This window comes from Scyliorhinus torazame, chromosome 5 (assembly GCF_047496885.1).
Source record: "Scyliorhinus torazame isolate Kashiwa2021f chromosome 5, sScyTor2.1, whole genome shotgun sequence".
Classification (NCBI taxonomy): domain Eukaryota; kingdom Metazoa; phylum Chordata; class Chondrichthyes; order Carcharhiniformes; family Scyliorhinidae; genus Scyliorhinus; species Scyliorhinus torazame.
In genome coordinates, this window is record NC_092711.1 from 146,602,322 (window position 1) to 146,620,871 (window position 18,550).

Sequence of the window (18,550 nt, forward strand, 5' to 3'; positions counted from 1 at the left end):
AAGATTTGGGGACAGTGGAGACGACATAGGGGAAAGACCGGAGCACTGGGGGGGTCCCCGATAAGAAACAACCATAGGTTTGTCCCGGGGGGAATGGATGGGGGATATGGAATGTGGCAAAGAGCAGGTATAACGCAATTGAAAGATCTATTTGTGGATGGGAAGTTTGCGAGTCTGGGAGCGCTGACCGAGAAATATGGGTTGCCCCAAGGGAATGCATTCAGGTATATGCAATTGAGGGCTTTTGCGAGGCAGCAGGTGAGGGAATTCCCGCAGCTCCCGACACAAGAGGTGCAGGACAGAGTCATCTCAAAGAAATGGGTGGGGGACGGTAAGGTGTCGGATATATATAGGGAAATGAGAGACGAAGGGGAGACTATGATGGACGAACTAAAAGGGAAATGGGAAGAAGAGCTAGGGGAGGAGATTGAGGAGGGGATGTGGGCAGATGCCCTAAACAGGGTAAACTCGTCGTCCTCGTGCGCCAGGCTAAGCCTGATTCAGTTTAAGGTATTACACAGGGCACATATGACTGGAACACGGCTCAGTAAATTTTTTGGGGTGGAGGATAGGTGTGTGAGGTGCTCGAGAAGCCCAGCGAATCATACCCATATGTTTTGGTCATGCCCGGCACTACAGGGGTTTTGGATGGGGGTGACAAAGGTGCTTTCGAAAATAGTAGGAGTCCGGGTCGAACCAAGCTGGGGGCTGGCTATATTTGGGGTTGCACAAGAGCCGGGAGTGCAGGAGGCGAAAGAGGCCGATGTTTTGGCCTTTGCGTCCCTAGTAGCCCGGCGCAGAATATTGCTAATGTGGAAAGAAGCCAAGCCCCCGGGGGTGGAGACCTGGATAAATGATATGGCGGGGTTCATAAAGTTAGAGCGGATTAAGTTCGTCCTAAGGGGGTCGGCTCAAGGGTTTACTAGGCGGTGGCAACCGTTCGTCGAATATCTTGCGGAAAGATAGATGGGGAGAACAAAGAAGGCAGCAGCAGCAGCCCAGGGCTTGGGGGGTGGGGGGTGGGGGGTGGGGGGGGGGGGGGTGGCCTGAGACAAGGCAATTGCCAATTAGGGCTAGTTTTTATTTTTTGTTATTTAATATTTATTTATTTGTTGTTGTTTTCTTTTGTTCTTGTTTAAATAAAAAAGGTCATTATTATCTGTATTGTTATAATGTTGTGTAAAGGATGCACAATGTACTGTGTTGGTTGACCAAAAATTTTCAATAAAATATTATTTAAAAAAAAAAAAGGAAGGCAGGTGGGATAGTTTCCTTTGGTAGCCGAGGGCCAAGAATATAAGAACAGGGAGATTGTGCTGGAACTGTATAAAACACCAATTAGACCACAGCCGGAGCACTGTAGACAGTTCTGATCACCACATTACAGGAAGGATGTGATCACACGAGAGAGGCTGCAGAGGGGATTTATGATGATGGTACCCAGGAGGGAGAATTTTAACTATGAGGAAAGATTGGAGAGGCTGGGGTTGTTCTCATTGGAACAGAGGAGGCTGAGGGGAGATTGAATTGAGTTGTGTGTAATTCTGAGGGGCTCAGATACAGGAATATTCCCCTCAGCAGAGTCCAACCCCTGCAGTCAAATATGAAGTCACTGGTGTGTCAGGAAGTGGGATGAGTGAGTGACTCTCTATCCGCACAGAGAACATGGAAACAGCAGCTCCCCAATTTGAACTCGCTGGTGTGTCAACAGGCTGGAGGATTGGCTGAATTCCATCCCACTCCTGGAACATTTTTCAATGTCCTCTCCCCAGTGCCAGCAGGCTGCCTGACTGAGAGAAGCTCTGTCCACAGCAGAGCAGATGAATGGCCTGTCGTTAATATGGAGATGCTGGTGTCATATTGATATTGTTCATTCCGGGGACTTCTGGTGACAACATGTCGTTGGATGTCGCACGTTAGGTGGCTCCTGTGAGAGTCTCGGATTTTTAGACATTTATGCCCAGTTTTGGGACAGCTTTTAGATGAGTTGTTGAGGGAAGTCATAAGGAGGCTGACTAAGTCCCAGAGGAAAGGTGCTGGAAAGAAGGGGGCGAGTGAAGGTCCGCCAGCGAGTGCTGCTGAGAGTCCTGCAGGAAGGAAGATGGCGGGGGCTGGGTCATCGGGTGGGGCTGCTCCCCTCACCGGGGAAACTCTGACCAAGGTGATGTCAGAGCTTCAGACACAAGTAGATATTACCCCTTTGAACTGAATTGGCCACATTCTTCTCGGAGGTCTGTTCTATTCTCTGAGCCTCACCCATTTGATCCTCGGTCGTCGCTGAAACAGAATCTTCGAGGCTTGGCTCTTATTCTCCTTCTGACCCGTGTCCCAGACAGGTCAAATTTACTCTACTTCAAACTGTCGAATGGCATCTTTCTTCCAACCACAGATCCATTCTTCAGAAATTGTGGTTAAAGGTGCCAACTCAAGTTCTGCTTGGCATTTCATCGGTGGTTTGGGAGGCTCTGAAAGCAGTCGTAAGGGGGGAGGTGATCCTGTTTAAGGCCAAGATGGATAGGAAGGAGAGGGAGGAATGCCAACAACTGATGGAAGAGATTTTGGAGGTGGATGGGAGGTAGGTGGGGGACCTGGACCCGGGGCTCCTGGCAAAGAGGAAGGAGTTACAGGCGAGGTTTGACCGATTGTCCACAGGGAAAGTGGTGCATCTGCTGAGAAGGGCGAGTGGGGCTGTCTGAGTATTGGTGGTGGTGTTGGGGGGGGGGGGGGGGGGGGGGGGGGAGAGGCAGAGTTGAATGTTATTAAAGATTTAAGGATAGGTTGGTGCCTTTGATGGTTAATGTTCAAGGATGCAATGGACAGTGTTGCCTTGCCGCAAACGATGGGGCAGGCGTCCATTTTCTTCTTGCTTAAGAAGGGCAAAGATGACTTCCGGTGGCGGCCATGGAGTGAGAGGTCGCTTATTTGGTAGCTCCGGCTCGTGGTGGACCTTTGGGACCTTTTCCCCTGACTTATTGGGGATTTGATCGGTAAAATTGGAGACTGGTGAGGTAGAGAAGAATCCCCCACTGGGTTTATGGAGTCATGGACCAGAAGTGGTCTGGAAAGGGGAGACTGTTGGGCAAAGAAGGGAGTGAAGACTGCACAGGAAAACATGGCGGAGGCTCGGGGACTGGGATTGCCGGCCCAGTGGTCAATGGAGCAGCTGGTGAAATCCCTTCAGCAGAGCTTCGCCAAGCAAAGACTAGAGTACCTGGACCCGATTAAGACAGGGATTGACCAGGTGGGGCAAAGATTGGAAGCCCAGGGACAGGCGATCCAGAAGGTGGAAGAGACGGTGGCTGAGCACGAGGACCAACTAACCGCGATGGCAGTGGAGCTGATGAGGGACCATCAGAATAGGCTGCAAGAGAAGGTGGAGGATCTGGAGACAGGTCACACAGGCAGAACCTGAGGATCGTAGGCCTCTCGGAGGGCATTGAGGGATTGGACGCAGGGGCATACGTGGCGTGTATGTTCGAGAATCTGTTGGGGGAAGGTTTACTCGACCCTTGGAGGTGGACAGGGCGCACAGAGCACTTGCAAGGAAGCCACGGATGAATGAGCCTCCAAGGGCGATGGTGGTACGAATGCCCCGGTTCCTGGATAAGGAACAGATCTTGAGGTGGGCCAGGCAGACGAGCTGCGGTAAATGGGAAAATAACGAGCTGCACATTTACCAGGACTTGGGTGCGGAACTGGCCAAAAGAAGGTCGAGCTTCAACAAAGTTAAAACGGCCTCTTTCAGAAAGGGGTGAAGTTTGGCAACTTGTAACCAGCTCATTTGTGGGTTACTTACCAAGGGCAAGAACTTTATTTTGGATCGCCAGATGAGGCAAAGAACTTTGTTAAGGACAGGGGACTGGCAGGTGATGGAGGACATCGAACTTGGGGCCGAGTAATCCTGTACCTACGCTGGTAACTTTCTTTTCTTCATGGGCTGTGTATACAGTGCTTTTGAACCAATTTTGGGGCCGTTGTTCAGTTTTGTTTGCGGGTTAACTTTGTTCTTGTGGGGGGGATGGTTGGTGGAATTTTCTTCTTTGTGTTTGTTGGGAATTGTTATGTTTTGCATCTGTATGTTCGAGCGGGGGGGAGGGAGATCAATGGGGGGGTGGGATGTTTGGTGCCATGTGCGGGGGTTACCAGGCTAGCTGGGTGGGCCAGCTCAGTGGGGGCCGAGCAGGTGACTAGTTTGGTATGGGGGGTTGGGATTGCTGTTTTGTTAGTGTGTGCTGACGGGAGGGACTGGCGCTGGGAGACCAATTGGAGGCCGATGATAGTGGGCGCTCGAGGGCAGGCCTGAGGAGGTGCGGGACGCGAACTGGAGGCTTTTGATTTGTTTTATTATTGTCACATGTATTAGTATACAGTGAAAAGTATTGTTTCTTGCATGCAGTACAAACAATGCATACCGTGCATAGGGAAGGAAGGAGAGACTGCAGAATATAATGTTACAGTTATAGCAAGGTGTAGAGAAAAGATCAACTTAATATGAGGTCGGTCCATTCAAAAGTCTGATGGTTGCGATCGGGAAGAAGCCGTTCTTGAGTTGGTTGGTCCGTGACCTCAAATTTTGGTATCTTTTTCCTGACGGAAGAAGGTGGAAGGGAGTATGTCCGGGGTGCGTGGGGTCCTTAATCATGCTGGCTGCCTTTCTGAGGCAGCGGAAATTGTAGACAGAGTCAATGGATGGGAAGCTGGTTCGCATGATGGACTGGGCTACATTCACGACCTTGTGTAGTTTCCTGCGGTCTTGGGCAGAGCAGGCTCCATACCAAGCTGTGATACAACCAGAAAAAATGCATTCTATGGTGCATCTGTAGAGGTTGGTGAGAGTCGTAGCTGACGTGCCAAATTTCCTTAGTCTTCTGAGAAAGTAGAGTGTTGGTGGGCTGGCCTAAGAAGGGTGATGGTTGATCGGCGGTGGGGGGTGGGGGGTGGGTGCTCCCCGACCAGGCTGATCACATGGAATGCGAGAGGGCTGAATGGGCCGGTCAAGAAGGCTCGTGTGTTCGCGCATTTGAAGAGGTTGAAGGCGGACGTGGCAATGTTACAAGAGACACATCTGAGGGTAGTGGATCAGACTAGGCTGAGGAACAGGTGGGTCGGGCAGATATTTCATTCGGGGCTAGACTCGAAAACTAGGGGGGTTGCGATCTTTTTTTTAATATAAATTTAGAGTACCCAATTAATTGTTCTCCAATTAAGGGGCAGTTTCGCGTGGCCAATCCACCTAACCTGCACATCTTTGGGTTGTGGGGGTGAAACCCACACAGACATGGGGAGAAAGTGCAAACCCCACACGGACAGTGACCCAGGGCCGGGATTCGGACCCGGGTCCTCAGCGCCGCAGTCCCAGTGCGAACCACTGCGCCACATGCCGCCCCTCAGGGGGTTGCGATCTTGATTAATAAGCGGGTGTCATCTGAGGTCGGGAATATAGTGGCGGACTCAGGGAGTAGGTACATCATGGTGAATGGGAAGCTGGAGGGGATGCCGGTGGTATGAGTGAATATTCACGCACCAAATTGGGACGACGTGGAATTTATGAGGCGCGGGTTGGGGAAGAATCCGGACCTAGATTCGCATAAGCTGATCATGGGGCGGGACTTCAATACGGTTATAGATCAGAGGTTGGATTGGTCGAGTTCAAGGACAGGGAGGGTGTGAGCCGCGGCAAAGGAGTTCAAGGGGTTTATAGAACAGATTGGGGGGAGGGGGGGGTGACCCCTGGAGGTTTGGACGGCCAAGAACGGAGGAGTTTTCTTTTTTTCCCCCACGTGCACAAAGTGTACTCCCGGATGATTTTGTTCATTTTGAACAAGGCTTTGCTGGCGGGGACGGTGGATACCGAGTATTTGGCGATTGCTGTATCGGACCATGCCCCACACTGGGTGGATCTACGGGTGAGCAAGGAGTCGGGTCAGCGACCGCACTGGAGATTGGATGTAGGACTGTTGGTGGACGAGGGGGGGTGCGGGCGGGTAAGGGAGGCCATCCAGAGTTATTTGGAGATAAATGACATGGGAGGTTTCGGCAGCAACGGTGTGGGAAGCGCTGAAGGCGGTGGTTAGGGGGGAGCTCATTTTGATACGGGCTCATGGGAGAAGGTGTAGTGGGTAGAGATGGAAAGGCTGGTTAGGGAAACACTCCAGGTGGACAGAAGGTATTCTGAAGCCCCGGAGGCAGGGTTCTTGAAGGAGCGGCAGAAGCTGCAGATGGAGTTTGGTCTGTTATCCACAGGGAAGGCGGTGGGGCAGCTGAGGAAGGCGAGGGTGCCGGTTTCGGAGTATGGGGAGAAGGCCAGTCGGATGCTAGCACACCAGCTAAAGAAGAGGGAGGTGGCCAGGGAGATAGGAAGAGTGAAGGACAGAGGGGGGAACACGATCTTGGACCCAGTGGGGGTGAATGGGGTGTTTAAGGAGTTTTGTAGTCGGCTGTATGAGTCGGAACCCCCAGCTGGGGTGGAGGGGATGAGGCAGTTTTTGGAAGGGTTGGAGTTTCCGAAGGTGGAGCAAGGGTTAGTTGAGGGGTTGGGAGCCCTGATCGGGATTGTAGAAGTAATGGAGGGAATGGAGGCCATGCAGTGGAACACAAGGTCATTATATGCAGGCGACCTGCTCCTATACATTTCTAACCCGTTAGGGGGGGATGGGGGAGATTATGTGGATCTTAGGGGAATTTGGCCAGTTCTCGGGGTACAAATTGAAGATGGGTAAGAGCGAGGTTTTTGTGATCCAGGCGAGCGGGCAGGAGAGGAGACTGGGGGAACTGCCGTTTAAAATGGTGGGAGTTTCCGTTACTTGGGAATTCAGGTGGCACAGGGATGGGAGCAGTGACATCAATTAAATTTGACCCGGATAGATGAACAAAGAAGGAGGACTTTCGGAGGTGGGACATGCTCCCGTTGTCACTGGCGGGGAGGGTACAGACCATAAAAATGATAATCCTCCCGGGATTTCTGTTTGTTTTCCAGTGCCTCCCTATTGTTATACCAAATGCCTTTTTTAAGCGGGTGAACAGGGTGATTTCTGGTTTTGTGTGGGCGGGTAAAACCCCGCGAGTAAAGAAGGTGCTGTTAGAGCGGAGCCGGAGGTGGGGGGTGGGGGGGTGGGGGGGGGGGGGGGGGGGGGTGGGGGGGTGCTGCCGAACGTTACGAACTACTACTGGCCAGCAAATGGGTCAGTGTGGGAACGGGTAGAGGTGGAATCATGTAAGGGCACAAGTTTGGGGGCATTGCTAACAGCCATTCTCCACAGCCCGGTACTTCACAAACCCAGTGGTAGTGGCGGCTCTGAGAGTTTGGGGGCAGTGGCGGAAGCATACAGGAGTGCAGGGAGCGTCGGTGTGGGCTCCAATTTGTGGCAACCACTGGTTTGTCCCGAGGAGGCTGGACTGGGGGCTTCGGCGGTGGAAGAGAGCAGGGATTACATAGAACAGTACAGCACAGAACAGGCCCTTCGGCTCTCGATGTTGTGCCGAGCATTGTCCGAAACCAAGATCAAGCTACCCCACTCCTGTCATTCTGGTGTGCTCCATGTGCCTATCCAATAACCGCTTGAAAGTTCCTAAAGTGTCCGACTCCACTATCACAGCAGGCAGTCCATTCCACACCCTAACCACTCTCTGAGTAAAGAACCTACCTCGGACATCCCTCCTATATCTCCCACCCTGAATCTTATAGTTATCCCCCTTGTAACAGCTACATCCACCCAAGGAAATAGTCTCTGACCGTCCACTCTATCTATCCCCCTCATTATCTTATAAACCTCTATTAAGTCGCCTCTCATCCTCCTCCGCTCCAAAGAGAAAAGCCCTAGCTCCCTCAACCTTTCCTCATAAGACCTATCCTGCAAACCAGGCAGCATCCTGGTAAATCTCCTTTGTACCCTTTCCAATGCTTCCACATCCTTCCTATAATGAGGTGACCAGAACTGCACACAATACTCCAAATGCGGTCTCACCAGGGTCATGTATAGTTGCAGCATAACCCCACGGCTCTTAAACTTAAGCCCCCTGTTAATAAACGATAACACACTATAAGCTTTCTTTACAGCTCTATCCACTTGAGTGGCAACCTTCAGAGATCTGTGGACATGAACCCCAAGATCGCTCTGTTCCTCCACATTCCTCAGAACCCTGCCGTTGACCCTGTAATCCGCATTCAAATTTTTTCTACCAAAATGAATCACCTCACACTTATCAGGGTTAAACTCCATCTGCCATTTTTTGTCCCAGCTCTGCATCCTATCAATGTCTTTTTGCAGCCTACAACAGCCCTCCACCTCATCCACTAGTCCACCAATCTTGGTGTCATCAGCAAATTTATTGACCCACCCTTCAGCCCCCTCCTCCAAGCCATTGCTAAAAATCACAAATAGCAGAGGACCCAGGACTGATCCCTGAGAAAACATGTTGCTTGACCGACAGATAACATCATCAACGGGCTCGTCCGGGATTTGAAACCGCTATCTTCGAGACCGAAACACTCAAAGCGGGAATCATACCCCTAGACCAACGAGCCCCTCATTTGAGAGGATTGAGAGGCTAGGGGATCTATTTATTGATGGGAGCTTTCCACGTTTCGAGGATTTGGAGGAGGAGTTTGAATTGCCGCGAGGGAATGGGTTTCGATACCTGCAGATAAGGGATTTTGCGCGAAGGCAGGTTTCGACCTTTCCGCTTCTACCGCCACAGGGGATACAGGACAAGGTGGTTTCTGGAACGGGGGTGGGGGAGGGGGCGGTTTCAGAAATTTACAAAGAACTTATGGAGTGGGAGGAAACCCAGTTAGGTGAGCTAAAGTGTAAATGGGAAGATGAGTTGGATGGGGAGGTAGAGGCGGGTCTATGGGACGATGCTCTGAACAGAGTCAACACGGCCTCATCATGTGCCAGGCTCAGCCTGATACAATTCAAGGTGGTTCATCGGACACACGTGACGGTGTCCCGGATGAGCAAGTTTTTTGGGATAGAGGACAGGTGTGTGAAGTGTGCGGGAGGGCCCACAAACCATGTCCACATGTTTTGGGCATGCCCGGAGCTTAGGGGACACTGGCAGGGATTTGCGGATGTCATGTCCATTGTGCTAAAAACAAGGGTGGCGCCGAGTCCAGAGGTGGCGATCTTTGGAGTTTCGGAAGAGCCGGGAGTTCAGGGGGCGAGAGAGGCTGACGTCTTGGCCTTTGTCTCCTTGGTAGCCCGGAGACGGATATTGTTAGCATGGAGGGACTCGAAGCCCCCGAAATCAGGGGTTTGGTACAGCGACATGGCTGGGAAAATTAGACTTGAGAAAATTAAGTTCACCCTGAGAGGATCAACGTTAGGGTTCGTTCGGAGGTGGCAGCCATTTATCGACTTCTTCAGAGGAAACTAAACTGTCAGCCGAGGCAATGGGGGTGGGGGGGGGTGGGGGGGGGGGGGGGGGGGGGATGGGATAGGGGGGAGTTCGGCTATGTTGTGTCTAGAGTAGGCGGGAGCAGTGGGAGATGGAGGGATGTTTACCCACTGAACTATGTTTACTACATTTGTATCGCTTATTGTTATAAAAGCATAAATGCCTCAATAAACTGTTGAAAAAAAACTTTGCCCCTCGCACCTTAAACCTCTGTCACCTGGTAATTGACTTTTCCAACCTGGGAAAAAGCTTCTGACTATCCACTCTGTCCGTGCCACTCAGAATTTTGTAAACTTTTATCAGGTCGTCCGTCAACCTCCGTCGCTCGAGTGAAAACAATCCGAATTTATCCAACCTCTCCTGACAGCTAATACCCTCCAGGCCAGGCAACATCCTGGTAAACCTCCTCTGTACTCTCTCCACAGCCTCCACATCCTTTTGGTATTATGGTGACCAGAATTGTCGGCAATATTCCACGTGTGGCCTAACTATGGTTCTGTACAGCTGCAGCATGACTTGCCACTTTTTAGACTCAATGCCCCGACCAATGAAGACAAGCATGCCGCCTGCCTTCTTAGCTCCTTATCCACCTGCATTGCCACTTTCCGTGGTATGTTTATTGTAATTTCCCAATCTACCACAGACATCTTGCCCCTCATACCCTGACAGTTTCCTTCTGCGGGAAACACCCAGATAAATTAGGCAAAAGAACCCTGTAACCACCATAGCCCATCTTCATGGCAACATGGCTGCTTTGGGAACTAAATATCTTCCAACGTGCAAACACCTTTTCATTCTGTGCTCCTCGTCAAACTTGGAACCAAGTGATCGCAACGAGGCTCAAAAATGGTCAGCCCACCGGAGGCAGAGGTGTTAGACTGACCAGTCCAGCAGAAAGAAACCCTCCAATCATCACCATTCACCAGATGTCAGAATGAACAAAATGCAGTCCTGGATGTCAGTGAGAGCAGAAACAATAACAACGGAGCCAACATCTGTAATTTATTGTGAACTTGTTGGAGTCACAACAGGTGTGATGAATCACAAAACCCCTTCCCACATTGAGAGCAGATGAATGGTCTCTCCCCAGAATTAACTCGCTAGTGTCTCCGTAGTTGGGATGGATCATTGAATGTTGTAGCCACCTGGGTTGGCCACTTCCCGACTTAAAATGGAGAATCGCAAAGGCTGAAGGGAAATTCAGCCAACACAGGCAAAGACTAGCAAGTGCAGAAATCATGTATATTGAAACCTGCAAAACAACCAGACAGCACCGAAACCAGCAGCCATCTGCATAGTAATGCAGCAGCCATCTACATAGTAATGTGCGATTCCAAGGCACAATGGCAACAGTTAAGGTAAATAAAGCCAAGCCAGACTCCTCGGTGCCAGCAGGAGCCAAGACAAAGGAAGGCCAATGAACATTTAGGGACCGCCCAACGATCGGGGAACAACTCCAGTATTGGAGAAATCGATCACAGTGATCGGAAAGCAGTCCAATCACTTGGAACCAGGTACGGGGTCCGCCCCGAAAGGCGGGAAGCCCCTGGGGACTATGAAGTAAAGCCCCCAAGTTCAAATCGTCCTTCTTTGGCAGGGTCACTCAGCAACTTGAATCAACCCGTGAGAGTGACCTGTCTGCCACTCCACCCAAGTAAGTCTCAAGTCAACGCTCGCTACGAGATAGGCCCTCCTAGCTACAAGTCCATACCAGCTTTTGAATCCTGCAGACTCAGGACCTGAACGAAAGGCCATTTGTTCCCCATACCTGGTGGGCCAATTCCGAAGCTAAATATAGGCCTTTTAGTGATAGGAATAGACTAGAAAGTAGAGTTTATGCATGGGTAGTGATTTACTGTGTATAATAAATGATTTTTGATTTGAATCTTGCCAATTGGTGTGTTGAGTTATTGATCAGTCCTTGAACTTGAACCTCGTGGCGGCATCATAAAGATACCCAGCAACTCTAGAGCGAAGGTTATAAAACAGCCAATTGAACCAACCAAAAGTTAGCAACAACGTCTCCCCTGCACAGAGCAGGTGAATGGCTTCTTCCAGGTGTGAACTCGCTAGTGTTCCTGCAGGGTGTATGGATATCTGAGTCCCTTCTCTCACTAAGAGCAGGTTAACGCCTTCTCCCCTGTGTGAACTCGCTGGTGTCTCCGCAGGTGGGATAACCAAGTGAATCCCTTCTCACACTGAGAGCAGGTGAACAGCCTCTCCCCAGTGTGAAGTCGCTGGTGTGTCAGCAGCCTGGATAAGTGAGTGAATCCATCCTCACACTGAGAGCAGATGAACGGCCTCTCCCCAGTGTGAACTCGCTGGTGTGTCAGCAGCCTGGATAAGTGAGTGAATCCCTTCCCACACTGAGAGCAGGTGAACGGCCTCTCCTCAGTGTGAACTCGCTGATGTCTCCGCAGGCCGGATGATTGAGTGAAACCCTTCTCACACTGAGAGCAGGTGAACGGCCTCTCCCCAGTGTGAACTCGCTGATGCCTCCGCAGGTCGGATGATTGAGTGAATCCCTTCTCACACTGAGAGCATGTGAACGACCTCTCCCCAGTGTGAACTCGCTGATGTCTCAGCAGGTCGGATGATTGAGTGAATCCCTTCTCACACTGAGAGCAGGTGAACGGCCTCTCCCCAATGTGAACTTGCTTGTGTGCCAGCAGGCTCGATGAAGTAGTGAATCCCTTATCACACTGAGAGCAGGTGAACGGCCTCTCCCCAGTGTGAACTCGCTGGTGTGTCAGCAGGCTGGATAACCGAGTGAATCCCTTCTCACAATGAGAGCAGGGGAACGGCCTCTCCCCAGTGTGAACTCGCTGGTGTCTCTGCAGGTGGGATAACTGAGTGAATCCCTTCTCACATTGAGAGCAAGTGAACGGCCTCTCCCCAGTGTGAACTCGCTGGTGTGACAGCAGGCTCGAGGAAGTAGTGAATCCCTTCTCACACTGAGAGCAGGTGAACGGCCTCTCCCCAGTGTGAACTCGCTGATGTATCCGCAGGGCGGATGAATCACCGAATCCCTTCTCACATTGAGAGCAGGTGAACGGCCTCTCCCCAGTGTGAACTCGCTGGTGTTTCTGCAGAGCGAATAACCAAATGAATCCCTTCTCACACACAGAGCAGGTGAACGGCCTCTCCCCAGAGTGACTGCGCCGATGAGCTTCCAGCTGAGATGGGGCCCTGAATCCCTTCCCACAGTCCCCACATTTCCACTGTTTCTCCAGGGTGTGGGTCTCCTCGTGTCTCTCCAGGTTTGTCGATCAGTTGAAGCCTCGTCCACACACAGAACACGTGTACGGTCTCTCCCCACTGTGAATGGTGTGATGTTTTTTCAGGCTGTGTAACTGGTTAAAGCTCTTTCCACAGTCAGTGCCCTGGAACACTCTCACTCAGGTGTGTGTGTCTCGGGGCTTTTCCAGTCACACTGATGTTTTGAAGCCGACAGAAAAGACAAACATTTCTCCTTCTTGATTCAGTGATACTCAGTTCCAAGGAATTGAGAGACTCAGTCAGATTGAGACGTGACGTTTGAGATTTCAGTCTGTAATTCCTCCTCTTCTAATATCCTGTAAAAACAATTTATAAAAAGTTACTTTACTTCTCCTCATTTTGGAGAAGGTATCCTGAGGGTAACGACAGTCTGGCCGTGGGGTTAATCCTCCGGGTCCTCAGTCTTATTGAGGAATGTCCCCTTGGATCTATTGTGGTGGTGATTCTTTTGTATTTTTGTTCTTTTGAGACGGTTTATGTGTTGTTGACTTTATTCCACTCTGGTACAGACGGGGCTTTTATCCGTGAAAGGAGCAGTTTGGGGAGACTTTGGTGCCTCTGGTGTAAAGTGAGTTGGAGGAGGGGGTAATGGCGCACGTCCGATTGTGGTGTGAAAATCTGTTCCTGTTCTCTCTGTCGCCTAACTAATGGCAGCAGTTAATCTGCAAATTTTCTCAGGGAATGTACGGGGCATCCATCACCCTATCAGAAGGAAAAAGATCCTCTCCCTTTCTTAAGGAGAAAGTCGACATAGTTTTATTACAGGAAACTCATCTGGATTATGAGGAACACTTTAAATTTAGGCGGGATTGGATGGGGCATTTTTTTCACCTCTTTTTGATCCAGTAACAGACTTGTGGCAATGCTTATTATACACTATCCAAGCAGTCAGGGTACCTCTGCCGATTACAATGTGCATGTCAATTTCCTTTGTGCCGATCCCTCCATCTCCCGTCCCTCCCCTCCGCCCCCTTCACTCGTCGTTTCTGGGTCCTTTCCTGGGCCCTTCACTGTACAATGGGAGTTATCTGTTATTTACAAGTGGACGGTGTCCTCCCTTCCCCCCCATTGATGGGGCACCCCCCTTCCACCCCGCGCACTCCCTGTCCTGTTTTAAACCTTCCCTTGGGGTTCCTCTTCTTGTGTTTTTGTTCTGGGCTCTCTGGTCTCTGTGTCAGTTGGTTTCTGGTTCTCCCTCCTTGTCCCAGTAGGCCCCCCCCCCTCCCCTTTTCCTGCCTACTCCCTGTGATCCCCTTGGCTCTCGTACGTTCATCTCCCTCCCAGTGTTCCATTGGCCGCTGGCTTCAAACAGGTCCTGGAACAAGTTGGTGAATGGCCTCCACACTTTGTGGGAACCATCCTCTGACCCTCGGACGGTGAACTTGATCTTCTCCAGGTGGAGAAATTCCGATAGGTCTGCCAGCCAGTCTGAGCTGTGGGTGGTGCTGCTAATCGCCAGCCGAGCAGGATTCTCCAGCGGCCGATTAGAGAACCAAAGGCAAGGGCGTCCGCCCTCTTCCCCATGAATAGTTCTGGCTGGTCCGATACCCCGACGACTGCCATTTGTGGGCACGGCTCCACCCTCATAGCCATGGACATTGCCTCTAAATAGGAATTCGACAAGTGTGGGGCATACCCAGAACATGTGGGCATGGTTTGCCGGGCCCCGCTGGCACCATTCACGTTTGTTCTCCATCTCCGGGAAGAACCTGCTCATTCGGGTTCTTGTCAGGTGTGCTCTGTGCACAACATTCAGCTGCGTAGGAGAAGGTGGAGTTGGTTCCGTTCAGTGCTTCGCTCCAGAGTCCCCACCCTATTTCCGTCCCTCGCTCTTCCTCCCATTTTTCCTGGGTTTGGTCAAGTATGAAAATGAAAATCGCTTATTGTCACAAGTCGGCCTCAAATAAAGTTACTGTGAAAAGCCCCTAGTCGCCACATTCCGGCGCCTGTTCGGGGAGGCTGTTACGGGAATCGAACCGTGCTGCTGGCCTGCCTTGGTCTGCTTTCAAAGCCAGCGATTTAGCCCAGTGTGCTAGGAGCGTATCCTTATTAAGAGTTGTCCGTACAGGTCCCCACAGTTTCCCTTCTCCAGACTGTCTGCATCCAGTAACTCCTCTTGCATTGTGCTTCTCAGGGTTCCTGGGTGTGCTGGTGTATCCTTGTGGAGAAAGTTTTTGACCTGGAGCTCATCCCTGTTTGGTAGGTCCAGCCTCTCCGTCAGCACCTCTAAGGTCGCTAGTCTATTTCCCGTGTAAAAGTCCCGAACCATCAGTGTTCCCCCGTCCTGTCTCTACCTCTTGAAGGTGGTGTCGAGAATGGCTGGTGCAAACCTATGGTTGCCGCAGATGGGGGCCATGAAGGACACATCGGTCAGACTGAAATGCTGCCACATCTGGTTCCAGGTTCTCAGGGTAGCTACCACCACTGGACTTGAGTGTTTTGCTGGCGGGGATGGGAGTGTTGCCGTGGCGAGGGCCCGGAGGGTCATTCCTGTACATGAGGACTCGTCCATCATCAACCATTCCATGTCAGGGTCCTTTACCCATCTCCTCACTCTTTCGGCCGTGGCTGCCCAGTGATAGTATTGCAAGTTCGGGAGGGCCAGGCCTCCCATGTTTCTTCTCCATTGTAGTACTGTTTTAGGGATTTTTGAATTCTTGCCCCTCCGCACACAAACGATGTTAGGTTAGGTGGGTTGACCATGATCAATGCACCAGATTATGGGAATAGGATGGGGAGTCTGCCTCTGTGAGTGCTTTTCTGAGGGTCAGTGCAGACTTGAAGAAGCGAATGGCCTCCTTCTGCACTATAGAGATTCTACGTCATCTATGCTATTTTAATTTGACTATGTTGTTAGTCTGTTTTGTAATTTTTGGGTTATGCGCCCTGCATTGTTATGCTTCTGTTTTTATATCATCTTACCATCTTTCCCCACTCACTATGTTAATCTGTTAACTGATCTGGCATTTCATCTTGGGGCTCTGGTCGCTCAAATATCCTGCTATGAATTAATTCTGCAATATGTTGCTTGCATTTATGCGGCAGTATCAGTTGTTCTACACTGTACCCATTTTCCATCAATATTTCTGTTATATTGTTGCATTCATTGTTTTAAAAATGCTGAAGAAAACATAAAAGAAATATTAAAAATCTGTCCAACTCATCCTTGAATATATTCAGTGACCCACAGACTCCACTGATCCCTGTGGAAGAGAATTCCATAGACTAATAGCCTTTTGAGGGAAGAGATGACTAGAAATATATAAGTGGCGACAGTACAATATTACACAACCAGAAATAATAGTAAATGTAGTTTATTACAGACCATAAATAATATATCTAATTTAAAACTACTAGACATATCTCTAGCCGATATTAATTTACTGTCCCATTAAATGTCAGCCATCTCCTGGAGAAACCAGCCCTTTAATTGTGATAAAAGGAAATTACTGCAGGTGCTGGAATCTGAAACGAAAGAGAAAATGCTGGAAAATCTCAGCAGGTCTGGCAGCATCTGTAGGGAGAGAAAAGAGCTGACGTTTCGAGACCGATGACTCTTTGTCAAAGTCTTGTCAAAGAGTCATCGGACTTGAAACAACAGCTTTTTTCTCTCACTACAGATGCTACCAGACCTGCTGAGATTTTCCAGTATTTTCTCTTCCTTTAATTGAACATCAGGAAAGAGACCATCCTTTTATTTATTTTTATTTTTAATGCATTTTATTCAAACTTGTATCAAAGTAGGTTACAGCAAATAAACACCCCCCCGGGAAACATTCTTGCCAACAATCAACTATACGGTTTGTACAGATTTTTCTCCTTTTTCACCCCCCCCCTACCTTTCTTCCTCTGCGACGAACAGCTCCTCAAACATGGTCACAAACATCCCCCACCTTTTCTCAAACTCCCCTGCTGCAATCTTAACTCATACTTTATCTTCTCTAACCGCAGTAAGCCGTGCAGGTCACCCAACCACGCTGCTACCCCCGGTGGCGAGAGACCATCCTTCTAGTCAGACAAATAAATGTGTCAAGCTGACGGAGCAAAGGATGTCAATGTCTTTCAGAGAGAGAGAGAGAGAGAGAGAGAGAAAGACCTGGGCCAATCTTTGCAGAGTCTGCACCCTCCCTGGATTCACTTCCTTTCCCTTCAGTTACTGCAAGTGACCAATTGAAGGTGAGAATGAGAAAAGAAATGGAAAGGGGGAGAAAAGAAAGTGTTTTACTCACAGATGTTGGAGGCTGGAGGACGTTTCAGTCTATGTGAAGCCCAATCTCCTTTCACATAAAGCCCGCGCTGATTGGAGGACCAGCGTCCTTCCGGTCCTAACTCTATCCATTAGCCAACACCTCACAGGAAGGTCAGGGGCTGGGCTTTCCTCCACACATGCGCAGCTTCCCCTCACCCTTGGACATGCGCAGTACCTGATCACCCGCCCGTGCGGCGGATAGAGCGGGTTCCCCAGCGCGGGGGATTGTGGGAGCTACGGCCGACACTGTCCAAACTTCTGGGGTGAAAAGTGGAGGAGGCTTGGGCGGTTGTGTGCGAGCTTGGTGTCCGCCCCCGGGCCGATTCGAAAGGCAGGCCGCCTCTGGGAGCTTCCTGGATGGGGTGAAACAGCAACTCGGCGCCCATTGCTTCTGGTCCCCGAAGGAAGGGGAGACCGGTTTCGGAGTACTGCGACCAGTCGTGTTTCAAGTCAGCGGTCGAGCTGCGGGGATGCTGCTGGACTGCGAGGTTTGCTGTCGGCGGTTGTGAGTTCGCCCACTGGAGGACGAAGGAATGGAGGAAGGATGGCAGCTGGATAGGCTGCTGGAAGCGGCGGGACGGAACCGGGGTGTAGATTGTCCGTTGGGCGGCCCGCGGCCTGCAGCCCGGGGCGGGTTGCTGCCGTTCCTGGGTCTCCGGGGGCTCGCCCCCTCCTGGACGCCCTGCGGGCGGATGGACTGAATCCGGGAATTTCTTCCACATTTTCGACTGTTGCCAACATTGGAGCGACTCAGGCCGCTGCCACTGGAGGACTCTGAGGACATGTTGACTCTCGTGAAATTTCGGCAAGAGCGCTAGTACTGTGTTGTGGAACTTGCAAAATTAATGGACTTTTTCTATAGACTTTTCTATGTATGCTGGAGGATTTGTTTTCTTGTTTTCTTTGCCTTGTTGTATTTAGTAACCTATTACATTTAACTCATTTCGGCTTTTTTTTCCCGAAATGGTATCCTAGTATTAATAGTGGAACGCTGGTCAGTGCGGAGCTGCTCTAACCCTCTCTCCTCCGCCGCGCTCAGGTCTGGCTCCCCGGGGGTCTGCGCTCTCAGCCATGGGGGGGCCTTCCCCCGGGGTGTTGGCTGCCGGGTGTGGTGAACGGGGGTGGGTGGGCAGGGATTAGTGTTCGGTGATGGATTGGATCTTGATAAAGTTTTTTCTGGGGTTTTTATATGAAATTGTTAAAATGTGAAACTGCTCTCCCTCCGAATGGTCCCGTGCCCTCGGGCAGGGTCCAGAAGGGGGGAACCCGCTCTCCTCCGCCGTGCCCGGGTCTGGCTCTCCGGTGGTCTGTGCTCTTAAAAGGAGGGGGCCTTTCCTCCGTGGTGTCGGCTGCAGGGCGGGGTGAACGGGGGTGGGTGAGCAGGGATTAGTGTTCGATGATGGATTGGATCTTGATAAATTTTTTCAGGGGTGAATTAAGGCCTGGTGCCTGGTGATCGGGTTATTGATATGAAATTGTTAAAATGTGAAACTGCTCTCCCTCCGAATGGTCCCATGCTCTTGGGCGGGGTCCAGGAGGGGGGAACCCTCTCTCCTCCGCCGCGCTCAGGTCTGGCGCCCCGGGGGTCTGTGCTCCTCAGCCAGGCCTCTCCTCCGTGGTGTCGGC

General features: G+C 50.9%; 1 protein-coding gene across 1 annotated transcript; it reads right to left on the minus strand.

Moving 5' to 3' along the window:
* Positions 1 to 10,377: 10,377 nt before the first annotated feature.
* LOC140421471 (uncharacterized) lies at positions 10,378 to 12,665 on the minus strand (the record flags this gene model as incomplete). Its single annotated transcript, XM_072506173.1, has 1 exon — positions 10,378 to 12,665. A coding segment is annotated over one exon (1,155 nt), but the record flags the coding sequence as incomplete, so codon positions are not given.
* Positions 12,666 to 18,550: the final 5,885 nt, after the last annotated feature.